The sequence below is a fragment of the Camelus ferus genome, chromosome 21 (genome assembly GCF_009834535.1).
Source record: "Camelus ferus isolate YT-003-E chromosome 21, BCGSAC_Cfer_1.0, whole genome shotgun sequence".
NCBI lineage: Eukaryota > Metazoa > Chordata > Mammalia > Artiodactyla > Camelidae > Camelus > Camelus ferus.
In genome coordinates this window covers 24,350,588-24,373,555 of record NC_045716.1, presented here as the reverse complement: position 1 = coordinate 24,373,555, position 22,968 = coordinate 24,350,588, and the positions used below count along the sequence as shown (strand labels likewise).

The following is a 22,968-nucleotide window of genomic DNA, read 5'->3' as shown; positions in this document are numbered from 1 at the left end:
ATTTTCTTGAAATGACTGGCTGCTCAGTCTTTTGGGTTATGGTACCTTTCATTGAAGCCTCAGGTCCGCTGGTTCTTTGAGAGCCATGGGCAGAGCTGTTGTTGGATACCACCAATGGCCCTGCGCTCTGGCCCAGGGAAGGGATGGTGTTGAGAGTATTCACCAGTTTGGCCACTTCATTGCTATTTTCACCTGTAACCCCAGGTCGCTTCACGGTGACAAAGCTGGCAATGCTCACTGCAGGTGGAGAAGGGAAGGAAGGAGCTATGTTGGCCAAGTGATAATTACCTGTTCTTTGCCTGTCACCACAACCCAGCTCTGCCATCTCCTCTTCCCAAGCCTCACCTAGCTTGGGATTCGGGGTCTGGCTGGATTGGCCTGGAGATTGAACGGCAAGCTGCCCCAGGGAGGTCGGCTGCGTGGCAGTGGGAGTGGTGGAAGTGCTGGGAGTGGACTTGGTCTGCTGAGACTGGGACTGTGGGACGGTGCTTCGAATGGTGAGAGTGGCTGGGATGACGGTGGTGAAGGTGTTGGTGGTGGGCCGCACAGGCATGGTGGAGCCTGGCCTCACAGGGGTCATCTGAGAGAACACTTGTGGGACTCCAACTGTTGGCTTAACAAACTGGGTACCTGGGGCTTCAAAAAAGAGACAAAGAAAAGTACCAAATCTTAGTCAGTGAGCTGATCTATAATACATTCCCCTTGTCTTTACTGAAAATACGGAAATAGGAAAAGATTACTTCCCCAAACTGATTGGTAACCATCAGGTTACCAAGGGGAGCAGAGATTCCAATGTCTAAGACAACAGGTGACCCAACCTGATAAAAGAAATCAGCCTCAGTAATCAGCCCAAAAAACATTATGTTGAAAGAAGATTCCCATCAAATCCTCCCCAAATACCTTATCACATTGCCTTTTCTATTCCAAGAATAAAATCAGAGACAGTTTGACCTTGGTACTAGAAGAGAATAGATAGGTATGGAGTGGGAAGCAGTGTGGGTATATGTAGGCCAAAGGGCAGAGCTGGTCCTGAAAACAGCGATCTATCTTTCTAAGAATACTAAAGGAGTCTTCCATTCTCTTATATAAACTCAAATAGAAGACAGACTATGCCATTCTACTAGAATGTTCCAAAGTCTCTTGGCTCAACTATAGACAATTCCACTGACACATATTTAAGAGATATCAGAACTAGACAGGATAAACTCATCAGACTGCCCCTAACTCCCCTGTAAGTGGGTAGGAGGTATAGATGAAACAAGATTGGCCTTAAGTTGCTAATTACTGAAGCTGGTTTGGGTACATGGCCAAAAGCCTATGAGCTCTGAGAATAACAACAAAACTTAGGAAGACAAGCTACAGAGATACCCCTACTGCAACCAAATTAAGATAATTCTTTTTTGGCCTAAATTCTAGTAAACTAACAGACACTAAATAAAGAACTGGAGGAAAACTTTTAAGATTTTTAAAAATTATCTTTCAAATCAGTTTCTCAAAGAAAAATATACTAACCAGTCATTGGAATATTTATCCTCAAAGGGTATGTCATTTGTTTAAATTTGTACCCAAAATCTATGTTATAAAATTAAAGCAAAATAAACTTCATAATCTCATCATGTGAGTGAGTAGACTTACAAGGAATAGAGAATTTGGAGTTTGCGTTAATAATTTCTTTCAGGATAACAAACTTAATACAACTGAATAAAACAGCAGAAACAGAAAAATTGACTATATAAACCCTGTTTTACTACCTCATGATGGGTGGTAAGAAGTTAAAGAGAAAAATAAAAACACCACCCTGGCCAAAGGTTAGAAAGGTTTTTGGGGGAGGGTATAGCGCAGTGGTAAAGTGTATGCCTAGCATGCACAAGGCCCTGGTTTCAATATCTAGTACCTCCATCAAAAATAGTAAACAAACAAACCTAATTGCTTCCTCCCCACAAAAATAAATAATATTTTTAAAAAGAAAGTTTTTAAAAATTGGAGCTTAAATCAATATGATTTTTGTATTTTTAGATTTTCCTTAAATACATTTTTTAAATGACCTTGAGTTACTTTGAGACAACAAAAACAAATCTTCTGGATGACAGTTTATTCCAAATGGATAGACATTTTTCCTTACCTGGGACTAATGTAATTGGTCTAACTGTTTGGCCTTGCTGTACGTTCAGCACAATCCCAACCTGATTCATTGCATTTTGTACAGGCCGGACATTTCTTACGGGAAATCCCTGCATTAAAAAGCAAAATGGTCTTTAACATGGAGATAAGCTAATACTAGCAGAGACTGCGGTAAGCCCTACCATCCAAAAAAATTTCCATACTCTTACCTAATGGTTCTCTCTCTAGAACTAGAGTTTTAAATGACTTAGATGGAGAAATTTTGGAATTTTAGCAAACTTTTCAGTGACAAGTATTAAAACTGGAGAATGAGCTTTGGTACATGTGGACAAAAAGGAAACCTACTTCCTGTCTTAAGAGAACCTCAGCTTAAAAAAACTCATCAAAACTTATCCATTGACTGGCCCCTAAATTGGTAAAGGCATAGAAGGGGGAAAATGACAGTAACAGTATTCACTGAAGTGATTCAACATACAATTTTAAGAAATTGTTTCCAAAGTTCACTTCAAAGGCCAAATACCTCTGGGAAGTTTGTAAGAGAAGGCAGACAAAAGTATTTGCCTTTACATTCCACATTCAGCATTAGGCTTTCAGCCCCAATTCACATTACATATCAAACAAGTCATCTTCATTCTCTTCCAAAGATCTCCCTGCAATTCATCAATTTCAGACATAGATTTCCAAAAGTCAGCTAATTCACCACCATTTTAATAAAAATAGCCCAAGCAAAGGGTAAGAAGCCTTGAGGGCCAAGTGTTAAGGCTTCCTAATCCAAGCTTCCCACTCATTTCTATTCAGACCTCAATCAAATTACTTAATAGCCCTCCAGAGGTATAAAGAAGAAATTACCCAGCTATATGCTATACTGGGCCTTCTACTAAAGTCAGCATCAAATTAAAAAGTAGCAAATAAGAAAGCCAGGCCAAAAGACAGGACCTGGAACCACTTCTAATGATGCTAAAGACTCAAGTAAGAGCCTTCAAAGGTTCATGTAGTCTTTCTGTCCTTCTCTACCAGGTCCCACAATTCAGAGTCCTACTTACCTGTGTAGTGATGAATATTGGTTGTGAGGCCACAGGCGAACTAGTCACATGATTGGCATTCTGCATGACCTGGACAGGCCTTAATACTGGTTGAGTGACCATTGTACCCAGACTGGGGGTTGGATTCTGGGTTAGGATGAGTGGCTGTCCACCTTGTTGGACCAAAGAATTGCCAGCTAAAGGATAAAAGGAAGAAGGAAAAAAACCAATGTAAGAGAAGACAAACGCACAATTTATAAGCAACACAATACTCTTAGGTAAGAAATGGCACCCCACATATCAAGATATCCAAGACTGTCACTCACCTCTCAGGTTTAATGCCCTCAAACTCACCAAAAATTTAAGCTTCACCCAAATCTACAACTAATACAGAAAAATGCAGGTAGGGGAAGCTCACTAAAATCTCCCCCATATACCTTAACTAGGGATGCCTTTACACAGCAAGACTTCTACATGGCTATGACTTTCACTCTGATGGCTTAAGTGACCACACACAATCTCTCCATACCAAACTAGCAAAACAAAGTAACATAGTTCTTTCTCCATATTTTAACTAGCTAAAGCCCATTTTATTGAAATATAATTTGTTAGCTAATTCACCTTAATCTTTTTAAAAAGAGGAATATTCACCAACAAACATTAGTTCAGAAGTACACAGAATCTAAAGAATGGGATCTCTTCCTAGTGACTCAAATATCAAAAACGCAACAGATTCCCTAAACAACCACTGCCTTTTACTATGGGAACACAGAGATTCACAGGCTACCTTCTTCACATCAGAACTGATAAAGAAAAGACCTGGCTAAAATTCATTAACACCAGGTAAAACTGATATGACTTATAAATATTAACAAATATAAATATTAAAAACTGGCTAATTATTTTTGAAATGTTTTAAATTATTTTTCATGTGTGAAAAAAGTAATTCTGTAAATGTTTTTAAGTGCTCAGTTTGGCTAAAAATCAGTAAGACTTAAATTTCTTATTTACAAAGAATACTCCAAAACAGAAAATTTCAGAGTCAATATACCTAAATTAAAGATTCAAGCAAAATACTGCCTCAACCTTTTACCTCAAATAACCAGAATGGGACAGACTCCTCTGAAACTTTGTTTCACCTGACAGATGTTATCACTACAGTTATAGCAACAAAGAGACCATCAGAGTGAGTATAACAAGTGGCTATCAATTATCCAACAGTCGCTTGCCCCATGTTCTCCCTAGAAACTGAGTCTGTCAGTGGACTAGACCCTCACAGTTACAGGGCCAGCAGACTACTGATTATAGAAGTTGACAGATAAACAAAAAATCCCAAGTTCTAGCTATGCTAACTATACTGGCAATTTATTGACGCTCTCTCTATACATACATGTATATTTTTAACTTAAATATTTTATTATGAAGAAGTTAAAGATATATAAAAATAGAACACTATAATAAATCACCAGGTACTAGCTTCAATAATTACCAACTTAAGGCCAATTTTGTTTCATCTATATACCTCCCACCTACTTACCAGCTCCCATATTATTTTGAAACAAGTTTCAGATCATATCATTTCATCTATAAATATTTCAGTATATATCTCCAAAAGACAGGAACTTAAAAGAGGGAATATTAACACCAATATCATTCCTAAAAAGCATTATAATAATTCTGCCTATAGTTCACAATCTTGTATGATATAATTGAAATTTGCTTAAAGAGTAGAACTTAAAATGTTCTCACTAACCTAAAAAAGGGATAAATATGTGAGGTGATGGATGTGTGAATTAATCAGACAGTGGGAATCTTTTTACAATGTATACGTTTATCAAATCACCACCATGTACACTTTAAATATCCTATAGTTTTGTCAATTATACCTCAATAAAGTTAAATATATACAATAATTCTTTAATATCAAATACCCAGTTAGATCAAGTTGACAATTATATTCTTTTAAATAGTTTATTTTAATCAGATTACAAAAGAGTTCACAAAGTACAACTGATGAACATTTCTTAAGTCTCTTACTCTATAAGTTCCCCATCCATCTGTTTTTACTCCCTTGTAATTTATGGTTGAAAAATATTGATTAAGCAAAAACACATATTTTCTTTTCTTTTTATTGAAGTACAGTCAATTACAATGTGTCAATCTCTGGTGTTTTCTATTCATTGTTTTAATTGCTAGGGTAAAAGAAAATAAATTATCTATTATTTATCTAAGCCTAAAACTTCTTAAGATAATCGCTAACTCAACATCTTAATTAAATATAGGACAGGAAGAATGGAATTTTTTTTTTCCATTTATGTAAAATCAACCAGCATTAGTAAGTCTCAAAAGAAGGACCTGGTTCCCATGGAACCTGCACATACTCTACTACTATAAAGAATGTTAACACAAGCATTTTCTGCAAATATTCTCTGACATCAGGGTCATGTTTGAATTTTGGTGGGTTGTTAGGACTTTTCTAAAAATAAAGTGCAAACAAAAAAGTGGGTTTCTAAGCCTAGATTAGCTTTAGAATTCAACTGAAAGCAAAAGCTACCATATGGCAAAGTCACACTGGGCAAATATTTATTTAATGAATTCTATGAATTCATTCTAATAATTCCAATTCTAACAAATGAGCTGTTTTTAATGATTTCTTCATTCTTATTAAGTCTTCCCTAGAAGAAATTCTGACAATCCAAAGGTCTTACAAAGTTCTATTTCCAGAGGATGAAAGAGGAATCAGAATCCTGAAGTTTAAAAAAGTCTTTAAAAGAATTATCCAACAAATCCCGTCTCTAAGTTTGCTCTCAAATAAACTAGGTACCACAGCCATAAAGTGATTAAATAACAGAAGGAGGTTCAGCAGCTTCTCTCACATGTTCTGTTTGTCTTACAAACCTGAAGGTCCTGATTTTTCTTCCTTCATTCTTTTGAGGTTTACGTACACAGCCTTAAAACCCAGAGAAAAGACTACATGGAGTTGAAATGGGCAAAATAGGAGTTGAAAATCATAACTATAGTAAAAAATTTACAATATTGTATTCACATCATTCACAGCTCAGAATTAAGCAGTGATTTAGTTCACTTCATGTTTCTTTCCGATGCAAACATATGATCAGTCAGAAACAAATAATTTCTAAATGCTAAGTGGTAGATTATGAAGAACAGCAAAAAGAATAGTAAAAATGTTCTAAAATTTTATTGCCAACACTTTAAAAAAAAAAACTTTACTGCGATATAATTCACATATGATACATATCACTCAAAGTGTACAATTTAGAGGTTTTTAGCATATTCACAAGGTTTGTGCAATCATCACCACTATTTAATTCCAGAGCATTTTCATCACCCCCAAAAGAAACCTTGTACCCATTAGCAGTTACTCCCCATTTTCCTTCCCCAGCCCAGGTAACCACTAATCTAGCTTTCTATCTCTGTAATAGATTTGCCTATTCTGGGCATTGCACATGAATGGGGGTCATACAATATGTGGCCTTTTTGTGTCTGACTTCTTTCACTTAGCATATTTTCCAAGGTTCATTCATGTTGTAGCATATATCAGTACGCCATTCCTTTTTATGGTCTCATAATATTCAACTGTGTGGATATACCACATTTTGTTTATTCTTTCAGCATCTTAAGTTATTTCCAATCCTAGGCTATAATAATGCTGCTATGAATATCTGTACACAAGATTTTGTATGAACATGTTTTCAATTCTCTTGGGTAAATAGCTAAGAGTATCTGTTGGGTCATGTAATAATGAACTCTACTATGTTTAACTTTTTGAGAAACTACCGAACTGTTTTCTAAAGTGGCCACACCATTTTACATTCTCACCAGCAATATATGAAAGTCCGAGTTTCTCCACATTCTCACCTATACCTGTTACTATCCATCTTTTTGATTACAGCTATCCTAAGTGAGTATAAAGTGGTACCTCATTGTGGTTTTGACTTGCATTTCCTTAATAACTAAAGATGTTGAGCATCTTTTCATGTGCTTATTGGCCATTTACATATCTTCTTTGGAGAAATGTCTATTCAGATCTTTTGCCCACTTAAAAAACAGGTATATTTGTCATTTTATTACTTGACTGCAGTAGTTCTTTATATATTCTAAAGGTATGTCTCTTTTCAGGTATGTTATTTGCAAAATGCCTCTCCCATTCTGTGAGTTGTTTTCACTTTGTTTGATTGTTCCCTTTGAAGCATAAAAGGTTTTAATTTTTATGAAGTCCAATTAGCTATTTTTTCTGTGGTTACCTACACTTTTGGTGTCCTATCTAAGAAACCACTGCCTAAATCAAGGTCATAAAATTTACATCTATGGTTTGCTTCTAAAAGTCTTAACAGTTTTAGTACTTACATACAGGTTTCTGATCAGTTAGGGTTAATGTTTGCAAATGGTATAAGGTATGGGTGCACTTCATTCTTTTCCACATGGAAAAAGTACCCACTTGTTACTATATTATTTGCTGAAAAAACTATTCTTTCCCCATTGAATAGAAAAGGATTACTTTTTTTTTTAACCAACTAAGTAAGCACTCTCAATGAAAAGACAGGTATTTCAGAGTAAAGGACAAAATCATGTCCATCCTCTCTACCCTCACTGCATTAATTATTTTAAAATAATCTTGATTATATTTTAACATTTGATTCATATAATGTTACAAAATTTAATGATAAAACAAATACTGTTGAATCTACTATTCAGCTCAGGACTAGGCCATTATAAATATTATCAATGTGTTCCTACTCCTTCCCAAACCCAGCCTCCCTCTCTCATACACAAAAATGTTCCTTAAAATCAAGAGTCAAGGAAATGCTTTCTATGTAGAAGGCAAGGAAAATAATGGAAACAACTAAATTATAAAAGCCAATCAATGCCCCCAAAAGGACACTTTTAAAATATTATTGTTTGAAAAATGTTCAAAATGGAAAAAAGTAATAAAAAATTTTAAGTTTTTAAAAAATAAAATGTAATTATTGGAGGAGGTAGCAGCTAACGGTGGCCAAGAGCCAGATTGTTTTAAAACTAGTTTAAAAGGAGGGTGGGGAGTAGGGAAAAAAGACAACTTTTTAACTTTCTAAAGAACCTAGTACACTAAAAGGGAAATAATGGTGAATTGCTTAGAAGTTACTTTCCCTTGCTGTGTTATCAATCTAATAAGTAGACAATATACTAATTTAATTAAACTGAAGGCTTACAGGGAAACTCGGTTATAAGAGGGAACATTTTTTATTTGCTCTGTTCTGAAGTCTCATTCCTACACTTAGGCTAGCATTCCAAGAGGATCTGATTAAAGAAAAGTTACACAATTGTATGTTTAAAATAAAATTTAAATTAAAGAAGTTAGACAGATTGGGTTTATTAATATGTGCTTATCTACACATGAAAAACTTTTTGAAAAACATGTAAGACATACGCAACTGTGGTTATCAGTCTATACATTTTTTTTTTTTTACCAGAACACAGTTTAACAGTTTAATTTGAATACTAGAGCTTTCTGAAATAAAATAAATATTTATATTTCAAAAAACTTTTATACACAGGCCCTAGGCAGGTTCAGGAATCAAGGGCTCATTCAAGGAGAATAGGTCATGACAGGTCATGTCAGTGTCATGGGCCTTGGAACACTGGGATCAAGGAAAAATTTAGCTAAACTAGTTGCTAATAGCACTTTGACAGACTATTTTAAGAGAAACATAGGAAAGTAGTGTAATACAGGAGGAAGCCCACAAGTTTTGAAGTCTAAATAACTCAAAAACCCAGTGTAGTCACTTACTATTTGACCTTAAGTACTTTATTTAGACTCTCCAAGCCTTCATTCTGACATCTGTAAAATGAGGGAATTCTGTAGATAGTGGTTCCTCATCTTTATATATAAAAGGGTGGCTATTTATAAGTTTAAAAAATTCTAAGGATTCTCCATGTGATAAAAATTATATTTTTAGTATTCAAAGATTAAAAAAATTCTGATGGAAATTATAAAGATTTAAGTTTAATAATACTTCAAGTTGACATTAATATGAGGAAAGAGCTACTGGTGAGCACTTATTTAGAGCAATCTATTAGGGCAATTTGACACTGTCTATCAAATTTTAAATACTTGACCCAGCAATCTCACTTTATACTACAGATATGCTTACACAGCGGGCACAGATGTAATACCTCAGAATGTTCACTACAGAACTGTTTGGAATCACAAAAAACTGGTATTGTGATAAACATTCAACAGTAAGGAAGCTAAATGATTATATCCAAAAATAAGAACACCATATGCACTTCTAATAGAAATATAAATGGACACAACATTTCTAGGTGGCCAACCCAGGAAAAATACTGATCAAAATCCTTAAAAATTGTGATAATCTTTGACCCAACAGTTTGACATTTAGAAATGTATTCTCAAAACTAAGAATGTGAAAAGAGAGAAACATGTTCACAATAGCTCTTCAAAGTAGCAATACACCCCTTTACAACCGATTGCTAGTAACAGTCAACCAAACAACAGGAAACAATCATCAAAAATGTTAAAGATTTATTAAAATGAGAAGATATTCACTACATATGAAGGGGAAAAAAAGCAGGCAAGGAGTAATATAGAATCTGCATGGATCCATTTTTTTAAAAAGTAAATCACTACACACAGCATCTAGACATATTTAAAAGCACATGTTAAGTACAGAGTAGGTTACAAATAGTTATCTCCAAATAGTGAGACTACAATTGAAATTGTTTTCTTCTTTAGCTGTCTGCTTTTTCTATAGTATACACATTATTCTTGTATTAATAAAGTTACTTAATTTTTAAATGAAATAGAAGTCTTCTGCAGCAGGGCAATGACTCTACAAAGGTGCTTATTCTAGACATGACTCTTGAGATATAACTTTCCAATAACTCATTTACAGAAAGTAGAAACAGTCACCAAAAATGAAATAGTAACCAATACTATATAACCCCTCTAGTCAATAAACTCATTAAAAACACTACTCTTTCACCATTTCCTTCAGGTAGACAACAACCCTATCCTATTTTCCATAGCCAGGAACCAATAACCAAATGAATCTGCCAAAGAAAATATGGTACAAAACTGCCCTGGGAGAATTCCTACCAAACTTGAGGGGTTCTTCTAACAAAAAACAAAAAACAAAAAACAAACAAACAAAAACCCAGATCTCTTTAACAGTTAAGAATTTGGGGTTTATATTTTCTGTCCTAGATGCTATCAGCAGTAAGAATCAGCTGCCCTCTGACTGACCAGCATCAACTGACACAGCACTAACGCAGCAGGAAGAGCATCACCTACTTTTCATATCGGAGAATCAGTACTAAACTCACTCCAACACCAGCACAACTACCAAGGTACCTAAAACTGAACAGGTACAGCTGTTCCTAAGACCTTTTTTATTCTCTCACCCCTTTAGCCCAGGAAGAATTTCCCAATAATCCCACTTACCATTGTTGTTGGCAATTAGTGTGACAAGAGTCTTCTTTGTACTGTCGCTGTTCTGTGCCCCGCTGCTACTAACGGTGGTGGATGTAGAGAGGTGCCCAGCAACAGAAGCATGGGCAGCGACGGGCACTGGAGCCGAGACAGGCTGCTGGCTCACAGAAACTGTGGGGAAGGGGAGGCACAGTCACTTGGAGACAGGGACAGATGACACTAAAGGATACTGTTCTAATCTTCCCTTTTCACCTTGTTGGGGTCTCTATAGTCAAAAGTTTCTTGCTTTATTTGTAAATCCAACTGTTCACCTGATTTCTCGTCCTATGTGTCCCTCACACCACCAATTAGACACAATGCCTTCTTCTTTGTCTCACATTTCCTGGTTAATTAAGTTAGATTACGGGCTCACTAAACCGGGATTTTAATGTTTTGCTTATGTAACACAAGTAAACCTCTAGAACTCAAAGGCTCATTATCACCACTACTGGTCTTCATAACCATGCATAGTAAACTGTCCATAAGACCCTGAATTATGTCCTGTTTCAGCCCAAATCAATGCCACCTTCAGGTCTCCAGGTAGGAAAGACAAAAAAAAAAGAGCAACAGACACAATTTAGGAGGAAAAAGAACTACCACCCACTTTCTGAATTCAGGGCAATCTAGAATTTGGCCCTGCAACATCACCTTTTTGAAAGAGAAGCTAATGAGCATAAGTTTGTAAACTGTCCATGAAGGCAGACACAAAGCAAATTCTGCTCAGCTGACAAAGGAAACCAAGTTCAAGTAAAACAAAAAATCCCAAGACTATGGGAACCTGTTTTTGATATGGTATATAAATGAGCACTGACACACACCACTGCATTCTCATTCATACATCATTTGATAAGAGGATTGTTGATGCGTTTGATAAACATTGGTTAATCCAACTTTCAATGTTTCAAATGAATTAAAAATAGTGTTTCTAGCTGTATGTATGAAGAAGCCAAAGCACTTATAGACTAGAGCATGGGGTGGGGGTAAGGTACCACCAGTGCCACAAAGAGGCAACCCTGGATTCTTAAAGTCCTTCTCCACCTCACACATTCTTAACAAAAATGCCATTCAGTTGAGTCAGTTTAAACAACGATCTACGATCAGAAAGTTTTTATTACCTGGAGTAGTTTTATCCACTGAATTATAATCCTCAACTACAGAATCCTCAATGACATCACTGATTTTCTGCCATGGCTCCAACTCCTCCTCCTCACATTCCATAAACAGGTCGGTGTCCGCCATGCTACAAGAAAAAAAAGATTACTGACCTCAGAATGGGAGAAATAGCTTTATACAAAATATGGAATCAGTTTCCTGAACCTATTGGTAACCCACGCCCTTCCCCTTTGTGCTCCCTCCACCATTTCCCCTCACCTTCCCCCATTTCCAAGGTTCCAAAATATAACTTTTATTCCTAAAAAAAATTCTTACTGTAGAAGATTCCACAGCAAATTATTTAATACTTAGGATTATAAAAATTTAATCTATAATACCCAAGGCTGAGATTAGGGTGAGGTGAATCATGCAAGTGGAGACTCAGTTCCTATTTTTATTTAAAATGGGTATTTCGCTCATTATGAAATTTTATTAACATTGAGCTATTTAAAATGATACATTAAAATACTGTTTATCTTGATTACTGAGCTTTTCTGCACCCAAGATGAGACCCTCACTTGTCCCACTAATTCCAGCCCTACCACTACTACCTACACTCCACTGTGATCTGGGGAGTCAGCATTTAATTTGAAAACACTGCTTACATTACATTCTTCTTTTAAAGATAAAACCTACACCTTTGCAATGCAAAGAGCTATTACTGCTATGCTGCCCTCCAATGTCGGCTGACTAAAGGTCAACTTCTTTGTCTTAGAATGGGAATAGCACTACCGGTCAAGGTTCACACAAAGCTTTTAATGCAAAGGCTCTCATTGCCCTTAGTATTCTTTTCACCACACCCTTAAGCCAAAAACAGAACAAAACCACCAACCTAACCACTCTGTTTAAGTAGTCAGGTCCTTACAATTTGACAGTATTAGCTTCTAAGATGCCCAATAGATGGCAACGTTCCCTTGAAAATTTAAACTACTCCAGCAGTGCCCTAGTGAGGAGCCACAGCCATGCACCCATAGTTTTAATGGGTAAAGTGCTTAACTTGACTCTAAGTTGTCGCTAATATTCTATTTTAGTTATTTCTGACTTTCTAAACCAAAACTACAGAGAGAAGATATGAGCAAGAAAAGAAAAAGCTCTCAAGTATCAACTTTAATTTTCTTAGTTTCATTTTAATTTACATATACAAAAGAAAATACTAGCCAGAAATTGAATTAAAAAGAAGCCAAATCCATATCACAGGCATTCTTTGAGCCAAGGCTACACAACGTATTTCTGTATTTTCCAGTCTAGTTCCACTGAAAAAGGTAACACTTTAAACAACATTTTTCTAACTACTTAATGTTATACCATTGTTCTTTGCTGTATAACTCTTAGAGCTCATAGCCAACACGTAATTAATATATACATATCTAACACCCAGCAGAATGAATAGAGACTGTGTATGACAAGGACTACAGATGGTTTTCAAGGACTTTCAGCTGTGACCAGCTGCAAGCAAACTCTCCATACATATGCTGAGTGATCTGTAGAAAACTTTCCTTAGGAATAAATAGAGCTATCTGAATGCATATTGTGGTTTTCAATGTCATGCCTGTGGATATTTTAATAGCACACCCAAAGGCTGCTCTTTTTTTACCTCAACTGTTCATACTATCTTAAGAGACTGAGTTCATATTTTATTTTGTCAAACAATGATCTTTAATACAAACAACTAAAGCTTCTTCTATCTGACAAGAGTGAAATTATGCTGGTCCTCCCATGAACAAGGTATTCTAAGAAACAAAGAGTGGAAAGGGCAGATCTGAAAAGATGGCAGAGAAGGATGTTTGTATCCTAACTATACTTTTGTCAAGTGAGAAAGAAAAATAACTCCTTGGGTGTATGCGCTGCCAAAACAACCAATGTAAATTAAAAAATGGAAATAAAATTCAACTTAGAAAATATTTTTCAAGGTTTTTACAACGTAGAAGACGAAGTTAACCAACTAGGCTTGTCAATCCAGAAAATAATAAATCTGCTGACTGAGCATATTATATAGACTTACACCCAAAACATCTCTGAACGACACTGAAACCAAGTTTTTCAAACAATTAGTCCTTAATTCTGATCTAGACTATGCTATCTCAGAATGTGATCATTCCTTTCACATCAGCATCTATAGCTCAGGGTCAAAAAATTAACTGCTGAAAAGATGGGCAATGCCACAACAGAGATATCAATCTAAATTAAGTACCTTGCAAACTTTAAAACTGAAAAATGCAAATTTAGCACCTTTCTGTAGTTTTCCAGTTATCAAAAAGGAATCTTTAATAATATGATGAACTGCTATATTTAGTATCTCTACCAAGATGCTCAAGAAAGAAATACCATCATTCTTTGTGATCTTTCAAGCAATTCATGGCATACAGTTACCTTTCAACTACTTTTGATCAAATAAGACAGTAACTACTAAATATGCAGTAGTAAAATGTACATATCTTCCCAAACTATCATTCTACTCATGTTTAACTTCTTTCCACACCTAACCTTCAACAATTTCTCACAAGAAAAAAAAAAAACAACCCTAGAATTCCCGTCTTTCCTATTATTTAAGGGATAAATGTACTCAGAGGCTTGAAACATGTCTCACACTAAAAAACAAACAAATTCATGTTGAATTTCAATCCTTACTCAATTTTGGGATGTTTTCACCTCTTCTGAAAAAGTGCCAGGCAAAAATGTGAACTTCAGAAATGAAAGGCTGGCACACAGGGAGCACAGTACTACATCAAGCAGAAAACTTGGATAAGCAGTAAATTTGAGAGTCATAATTCTACCAAGGGGCAAACTTTCATTGTATTACAACCACGAATCACTGAAGCAAGACTGTAGTGATTCCTTTTCCGCCATTTTTAAAGAAATATAAATTTCAATTATATATGAGTAGACATGGATCCATCATCCACCTTCAAAAGTTATCCACCAATCTTATTTCACCTATGCCTTCTCTGAATTATTTCGAAGTGAATCCTTAATATTATATTCATAAATACTTTGGTATGTAACTCTACAAGAGAAGGAACTGAAAAGATCATATACCGAAAAAAAAAAACCAGTACCATCAGGGGGAGGGTATAGCTCAGGTGGCAGAGCACATGCTTAGCATGCACGAGGTCCTGTGCACAAGGTCCTAGGTTCAATCCCCAGTACCTCCTCTAAAAATAAATAAACAAGTAAACCTAATTACCTCTCCCTGCCTTAAAAAAAGAAAAAAAAAAAGAAAAAGTACATTAAAAAAACCCCACAGTATCAACATGCATAAGATTGACAGTCTCTTAATATTAACTATCTAGTCAATATTACAAATTTCAAATTCTCTCAAACACCATACATTTAAAAGTTTGTTGATTGAGAATTCAAATAAGGTCCACATACTATGATTATTTGATAAGTTTCTTAAGTCTCTTTTAACTTACAGTTCTTCCTCCATCTTTTTTTTCCCCTTGCAATTTATTTGTTGAAGAACCAGGTCACCTCGTGTAGTTTCTACAGTCTGGATATCGTTGATTACATACACATGGCATTTAATATATGCCTCTGGCTTCTATATATCCTGAAATTGATAGTTGGATTTAGAGACAGGTTTAACATTTTTCCCCCCAAAACTACTCATAAGGGCAAGATTTTGTTCCATCAGGAGATATGCTCAATGCCTGGATCTAGTCATTCTAAATCTATCATTCCCTTTTCATTTAATAACTGAAACAAAATATACCTACTATTTGGTGCAGTTCATGTAGTGAAAGTCTTGATTCTTTCCATCTTGCTTGATCAAAATGATTTGTTTCACTAGCTTTTCCCCCAAGTGACCAACAAGCCTGTTCTTAAACTACATTACATCACATCACAGACTTATGCATATTTTATGTGTTTTGATTCACTGTAGTTATCCTTAATGACACTCAAAGTGCCCTATTTGAGCCGGTGGGAACTTCTCAACTGGCTTCTGAGTCCTTCTGACACACCCTTAGTAGTGTTTGATAAAATCTTGGCTATCTGTTAAACAAAATGTTTCAGGCTCATCTCATACATTTCCTGCCCCAGACCGAGAATCAGCTGTTTCTCCAAGGAGCACTAATTCCTTTTGGTATGGAATGGTATTCCAAGATCACAGTCTGGATGCTAGGGAGCCTTTCTGCTCACTTTAAATATAAAATTATCTCCTTATCAACCCCTAACTAATAGTTATCTTCAATTTCGCTTCTTTGCCACTTGGCAGAAAAACTTCACATCTACAAATATTTGTCTTAGAAATCTAAACAAAGTTCTACTTTCTCCTGAAATTATTGAGATGTTTCAATCTTTTAAACTTATATTTATTAAATAATTGTCATTACTTTCTTCTTTTCCCAATTGCATGTATTCCCTTTCCCTCCCCCTAACAAGATACCTACATCATCTTCCTCACTGGCAGAATTTACATATAGTTAAATTTTAAGGACAATCAAATTTTAACAAAGAGGATGCAACATTTAATCAAACCCTTTAGCAAGTAACTATTTTTTTAAAGACTATCTTTTCTTGAATGCCAAAATACAAATCACCTCAAAAGTCTGAAACAAATTTTTAAACTATTCCTAACAAAAACTTTATCCATAACACATAGCTTATAAGGTTCTTTTCCAAACAAATTAGGAGGTGGGAGGGGGATTAGATAAAGCAAAAGACCTATACCTTGACTTAGAAATGAAGAACTCATTTCTACCTTCAATAAACTTCCCAATAAAGCTAAAAAACAAAATGTCACCATATTCCTTGGTTCTCCAACATACACTAAGCACAGTCCAAGTTGTGCAGAAAACCTGCAGAAGGAAATCGTGTTCAACAGCTATACGTAAGTTATATAAAGGGAAACCTAGATCATTAAGGAATCCACATATGCCAGTGGATTTTATGTAACTCAACAATAACAGGGATAATTTGCCCCCCAAAGACACCTGGCGATGCTTGGAGACATTTTTGGTAGTCATAACTAGGGGTGGGGTTGCGGCAGGGTACTACTGGCATCTACCTATAGGCAAGAAGCCAGGGATGCTATTAAACATCCTACAATGCACCGACAGCCAAGGGCTTATCTGGCCCAATGTTACCAGTGCCAAGATTGAGAAACCCTGATCAAACTGAAGCCATGTTCTGAAGGGGAAATTTTTTAAAAAATCATTCCACATTCTATGCATAAAGAACTCTCATTTCTTTTAAAAATATTTATTCTCTCTGCAACAAAGAAGATGGGCAGAACAAAGTTCCTATGAATTGTTCAACGGTCACATTTTATACTGTGAAAACATTTTTATAACTCACATACATCTTGTTTGTTTCACCTTATAATCATCTACCTGTGAAACTTGTTCCTGCCTAAGTACCTAATTTCTCCTTATAAAACATTAGCATTACAATGTTAGTCCTCTAAATTTATGGTTACTATCGGTATTTGTTACTATCGGTATTAACTGGTGAATAATCTTTGTGAAGATAATTTCCTAAATCCTTTAATCGTCACTTCTAAAATTTCTGGTTTTTGACTTATCATTCTCTATGGGTTGCTTTTGCTAAATATATCAGCTCTTCTCGCCTCTTCAACTTTCGAATCATTTTCTCAGAAGGCAGTGAACCAAAATGAAATGATGCAACCTAGGTCTGTGACCTTTCTCAAAGTCTTACTGTTATGCTTGAACTTAAAGTTACAGAAGTAAGTCTATCTCAAAGATGAAAGTTATGACAATAAGTTCAAATAGAAAAATGTTAGCCAATAATCCAAACTCTACCTGTCATCTGTTTGGTCTGTGGCCTGTTCTGTTGTTAAAAAACAAACAAAACCCACTGACAAAAATGTTTAACCTGAATCAAATCAAGCATTTAAATTTAACTTTCAGTTTATAGGAAATACAGCAAAAGAGGAATAAGTTAAGCAGCACCGCAAGGATATAATGAGAATAATTCACAAAGTAGGACATTTTATAAACAAATAATCAGACAAATGCAGAATACAGAAATTCTATGAAACTACTAACTTGGTTTCTTCAAAAACGCCAAACACATACACACCACACACATGATCACCGGCATGCATGCACAGGGAAGACCAAATAGATTAAAGAAAATAAGAGCTAAAGAGACCTAACAAAAAGAAACGTGAACCTTTTTTGGATTCTGGATTATAAAAAAGCTACAAAAGATGTATTGGGGCCAACTGGAACATCTGAATGACCAGACAAATATAAGATTATATTTGCGAATTATTTTTAGCTTTCTTAGAAAGGATGGTGGAGTTAGAGTTATGTAGGAGAATGTATTCTTAGCAAATGCATGTACTATTTAGTGGAAACATCATGACTGACTTTCACGTGGTTCAGCAAATACATATTTTGGCATTTTCTTATAGATACCAAATATGCTAACATGTTAAAAATTGTGTCTAGGTGGTGGGTTCATTGTAGGTACTCTTTTTAGCATTCTTTCACCTTTTTTACATGCATAAAATTTTCTTAAAAAGTTGGAGGATCAGATGAATAAGGTCTGATAATCTAATGCAAACACAGTGACTACACAATTGATAACACTACCATTTAATTGAAATTTGCTAGAAGAGTAGAACTTAAATGTTCACACACACATACAAGATAAATATGTGAAGTGATTGTGTCAACTAGATGGGGGAATTCTTTTACTATGTTTATGTATATGAAATCACCATGTATATAACATGTATACTTCAACATCTTACAATTTTATATGTCAACTATAGCTCAATAAAGTTGGAGTTTTTTCTTAAAAAGGAAAAAAGCTGGGGAGAAAAAAATACCTACTTATATTTTAGTTGTGATATTTTGTACCACTATATTCTGCCATTATCTTTTCGCCATTTACTAAATCAAACTGGTAGTCTTGTTGATTGAATTTTCTGTTAACTTATTCTCATTTCCAGGAGAAATTTCTACACAGATTATATACACACATTTCTTAAGATGTAGCACAATAATTAAATAATATTAGAAAAAATAAATCCAAGTTGGGTTATACAGGTTACCAAGGAGGCACTGTAAGACAAGATGAACAGTGCCATCTTCCATTAATCAAGACATCCTAATTATCTGACATCTTGGTAGCCCACTTGGTTTCTACATTTTGTAGTAGTAATTACACAGGTAACATGATTTCTGTGCACTCAGTAGGCTTTACTCAGTACTGCAGCTCACACAAGACTATCAGTAGTTTCCACAGTCTTTTACGTCTTTGGCATTCATCTTTCCATCCATAATACAGGTGTACCAGATACATACCTTTCTAAGGCGGACTGAGTAATTGTATCTTAAATGCTGGCAAATATGGTAGTCTACTTTATACTCAGGTCATGTAAAATCAGCTCATCGGTAAAAGCCTATATAACTGAAAAGGCAAGATACAAAGAGATTCTTTAAAATCTCATTTTAAAGCAGCAGAAAGAATCCCTCAGATACAACTGCTAGTCTGCTTTTGAGGTATTTAATGGGCAGCAAGTGTTTACCTATCTTCATCTCAAATAAGATTAGAAAAACATCTGTTTTCTACCAAACTCTTGAGACAGATTTGGCTCTTGAAGCTTTGAATTCCTTTAATTTGTCTGGTTCTTTCATAGCTCTAAACTAAATTCCAAGAATGAAGAATTCATATCTAACATTTTTGATTCACTGCTAGTGCCTACCCACCCAAAAATCAAGATAAAAAGAACACTTGAAACAGGAAAAATGTTTTTAAAAAAACAAAAAGAGAGATAAACAATAATGATCCTCAAAACAACTGGCATTTGTATTCAAGCTACCTCAATTTTTAGCTTTAAAACGGATTAATACCAGAAAGCCTACAGGGCTGAATACTTGATATGGCTATAAAATTATTGTTAAACTTGCAATAAGAAGCTTTTACCTACCTAGTTTTTTGAATGGCCCATTTCGTCCCTCACAGAAACCACTATAGAACCTCACATATAATATTCACAATGGGTTCTTAAATAGTCTCAATATTCTGAAACATAAAATATTTTCCACTTAACTGGCAGCAAATATCCTATCAAGAAGCATCCAAATACTAGTTATGTGCTTTTCACTAAAACAACTAAAGTGAGCAGTAAGTTTCCTATTTTTAAAGGGTTCGATATTCAGTTCCTCTCCCAAGAAGAGCTCTTCTTTACTGACAGTTGTATGCTGTCTAAATTCCATTTCTACTCCCTCAAACTCATCGAACTCTGCTAAATACTAGCAATGCCTTAGTCTATTTCCTTTCTCCTCTCCTCCTGAGTTACAGGTAAAAATGCGTTTTTGCAAATATTCCTTATTATCACAAACCAGACTGCCAAAGAATCTACCAAAGTCCTACCATATTGATATTACAACAAAGACACCAGCAGCTCTAAGGTTTTAATTTAAATCAGAAATCTCCACCTTCAACAAAAAGACATATATGGAGAATAAAGACTGAAACATTATCTGCAACATATTTTATTTTACTGTTATAACCAGGCATTATTATGCATTTTACATTCATTATCAATGAATTCTCACAATTATATGTTCTAAGCAATACATATTACATGAGGTCAAAATGGAGGTTTAGCGAGCTTAGGTAACTTCCCCAAGGTTATAGCTGGTTTGAATCCTGGCTGGGATATTTACTAACCTTTTTTGCTATAGAATTTTTCCCCAAGTCATTGTCTCTTACATTATTAACTCCAACTAAAATTTGTAAATTCTCCAGAAGTTCCTAAATGGAGGCAGATTTGGATGATATGAGGAATCCGAGTGATTCTCAAAGTTTTCGGTTTTGGGACCCCTTTACATTTTTAAAATTACTGAGGACCACAAAGAGCTTTTATGCGGAGTTTATCCCTTGATATTTACCATATTAGAAATTAAAACACAAGAAGTTTAAATACTTATCAATGCATTTAAAAACAATAAACCTATTAGATGTTAACATAAATAACATTTTCAATTAAAAATTACCATTTTCCCCCCAAAACACTGAGACAGGTAACCTGGCATTATATTTTTGCAAATCTTTTATGTCTAGGTTAATAGAAAGCAGGTGGATTCTCATGGATGCTTTTGCATTCAGTCTGTTGCTCTATATTGTTTTGGTTAAGTATAACGAAGATCTGCTGTCACAAAAACAGAAAAAGGGAGAAGTATTCTATAAACCTTTTCAGGTAACTGTGTATACTGATACAATACCAAAACTAGACAAATGGTGGTTTCTTAAAGGATACTTGTATCTTGGAATCTGAAACTCTATCAATAAATGTTATGTTTAAATTCATTGTTGTATCTTGCACTTTGAAAGGACCTTTTACTCATGGTGATTTTGAAACATCACGCATCAGTAATTTAGAAAATACAGATTTACTGAGTTATGTCTAGCTTTCAAATGTTGACACATTTCATCATACATTTAAAGAAAGTCATTAACACTGATGTTATAAGAAAAGTCCTTAAAATACTGAGAAGCTGTCAAACTTGAGATGTCAACTTCTCAAAAAATTGATTTTTACTCTTAAATTTTTATCACTGGTAACAAATATGGTCGACTGTTTTCCTTGAAGAGACAGGCTCACTTCATTTGTTCTCAAGAAAATATTCAAAAACACTCAAGCGTAAAAACTAGTTGGTGAGTTGTTCTTTCAAGTAAAAATACTATTCCAGGAAACCAGCAGCTCACAACTTAATCTCACAAATGCTTTTCCTTATGACAAGGACCATACGTCGGCAGGGAGTGTACATTATGCACACTTCCCATTTGGTCAGACACTTAAAATTTAAAAAGACATTTACTAAAGGCTGATATATAAAACCAAGCATTGCTTTGGGACCATCAGTGCAAACGTCAGTGAAACAGAGTCTTCGTATTATTCTTAGTATTATTCTGTAAATACTTATGACCTTACAGCTCTCCTGAAAAGGCCACAAAGGATCCCCAGGGGTCAGAGGACCACACTTTGCGAACTATTTTCCTAGATTATACTACTGGTTCAAGGTAAGAGTGGAAACTAACAAAATCCTGTTCATCCCTCAAGTCTTCATTCCTGTCCTTTGAGATATGCCACCAACACACCAGCTGGTATGTCATAACTATAATACTGGAAAGGAGAAGGAAATCAAGGACATAGAGTGCCACTTAATTGTTTTAAGATTATATCCTGTGCACCTTTATGCGAGACCAATAACCCAATATGGTGGTTATCTTGATCAGTCGCAGCTGAAGGACTGCAGATTATAAAAATGTATAGATGATACCCCACCACCCCATCCAAAAAGGGCCCCCAAACCTGCACTTTCAGCAATCTCCAAGGTACTTTTTATGCACCCTCAAGTCAAGAACGGTTGTACTAAGTAGTTCGAATTCGAGTCCAACTCCCTGTTCCAAGAGCAACGGGTCTCGAAATTCCACGTCGTTTGCCAAGAAGCAGCCCTCCATCCCCGCCGTTTTCCCCTTCATCTAAATGGGAAAATTCCTTTGAAAGTAAAAGTGCGTTTCTACGAGGTTTTGAGCTGTAGTGGGAGGTCTCTAAAAGTGTAGACACAGCCTGCAACAAGACGATGGTTGTTCCGAGATAGGACAACTGTATCTCAATTTCCATCTCGAAAGAGATTGGGCTAAAGAACTTAAAAGATTCTTTCCAGCTCTACCTTTCTCTGAGTTGAAAATGCCCAAGACAAGCAAAGCAACGCCCAGTATTAGTAACAGTTTGAGAGAACCCCGCGTCTGACGGGACAGGAAATCAAGGTAACTCGCAGAAAGGAGAGAAAACAGGTGGATCAACGACATCACTCCTCTTCAGTATGTGCTGAGAATCTAAAGAAAATAGTCCCTGGGATAAACATGGCGCCCACCGCGGCAGGATATAATCGTCGGCAAATACAGATTTTTCCGCCCCATCCCATTTTATAAATCACGGCGCCATCCCAAGGAAATTTTAGGACCGGGGGAGGAGACTCTGTGAACTAACTGCAATGCACTAAGGCTTGGGACGTACTATAGGACCGAGAGGGGATTACATAACACAGGGAGCGGCTAAGCAATCACTCATTTTCCTCCTCCTGCTCAAAAAGAGCGCCCCACTCGTTCCCTGGCGGGGGTGGGGCGCGAGGACCAAGCACTGCCCCTACCCCGAGGGACGTCGTCCCGCCGCCCCTCCCGCCCACCTCCCCGGCGCGG

At 35.8% G+C, this 22,968-nt stretch overlaps 1 protein-coding gene across 8 annotated transcripts in view; it reads right to left on the bottom strand.

Annotated features, from left to right (window-relative positions):
* Window positions 1–22,968, bottom strand: part of POGZ (pogo transposable element derived with ZNF domain) — a 40,745-nt gene that overhangs the window by 16,989 nt on the left and 788 nt on the right. For 2 of the 8 annotated variants that reach the window (XM_032464283.1, XM_032464285.1), the window contains exons 2-7: window positions 11,748–11,872; window positions 10,606–10,764; window positions 3,165–3,340; window positions 2,123–2,231; window positions 346–636; window positions 46–264 (exon numbers count right to left, since the gene is read on the bottom strand). In XM_032464283.1, the coding sequence (XP_032320174.1) occupies window positions 46–264; window positions 346–636; window positions 2,123–2,231; window positions 3,165–3,340; window positions 10,606–10,764; window positions 11,748–11,871 (1,078 nt within the window). In that variant the 5' untranslated portion in view covers window position 11,872. Of the gene's footprint in view, window positions 1–45; window positions 265–345; window positions 637–2,122; window positions 2,232–3,164; window positions 3,341–10,605; window positions 10,765–11,747; window positions 11,873–15,197; window positions 15,335–15,496; window positions 19,036–19,061; window positions 22,926–22,968 lie in introns of those variants that run through there. The other 6 variants (XM_014560838.2, XM_014560837.2, XM_014560836.2 and 3 more) reach the window with 6 other exon arrangements.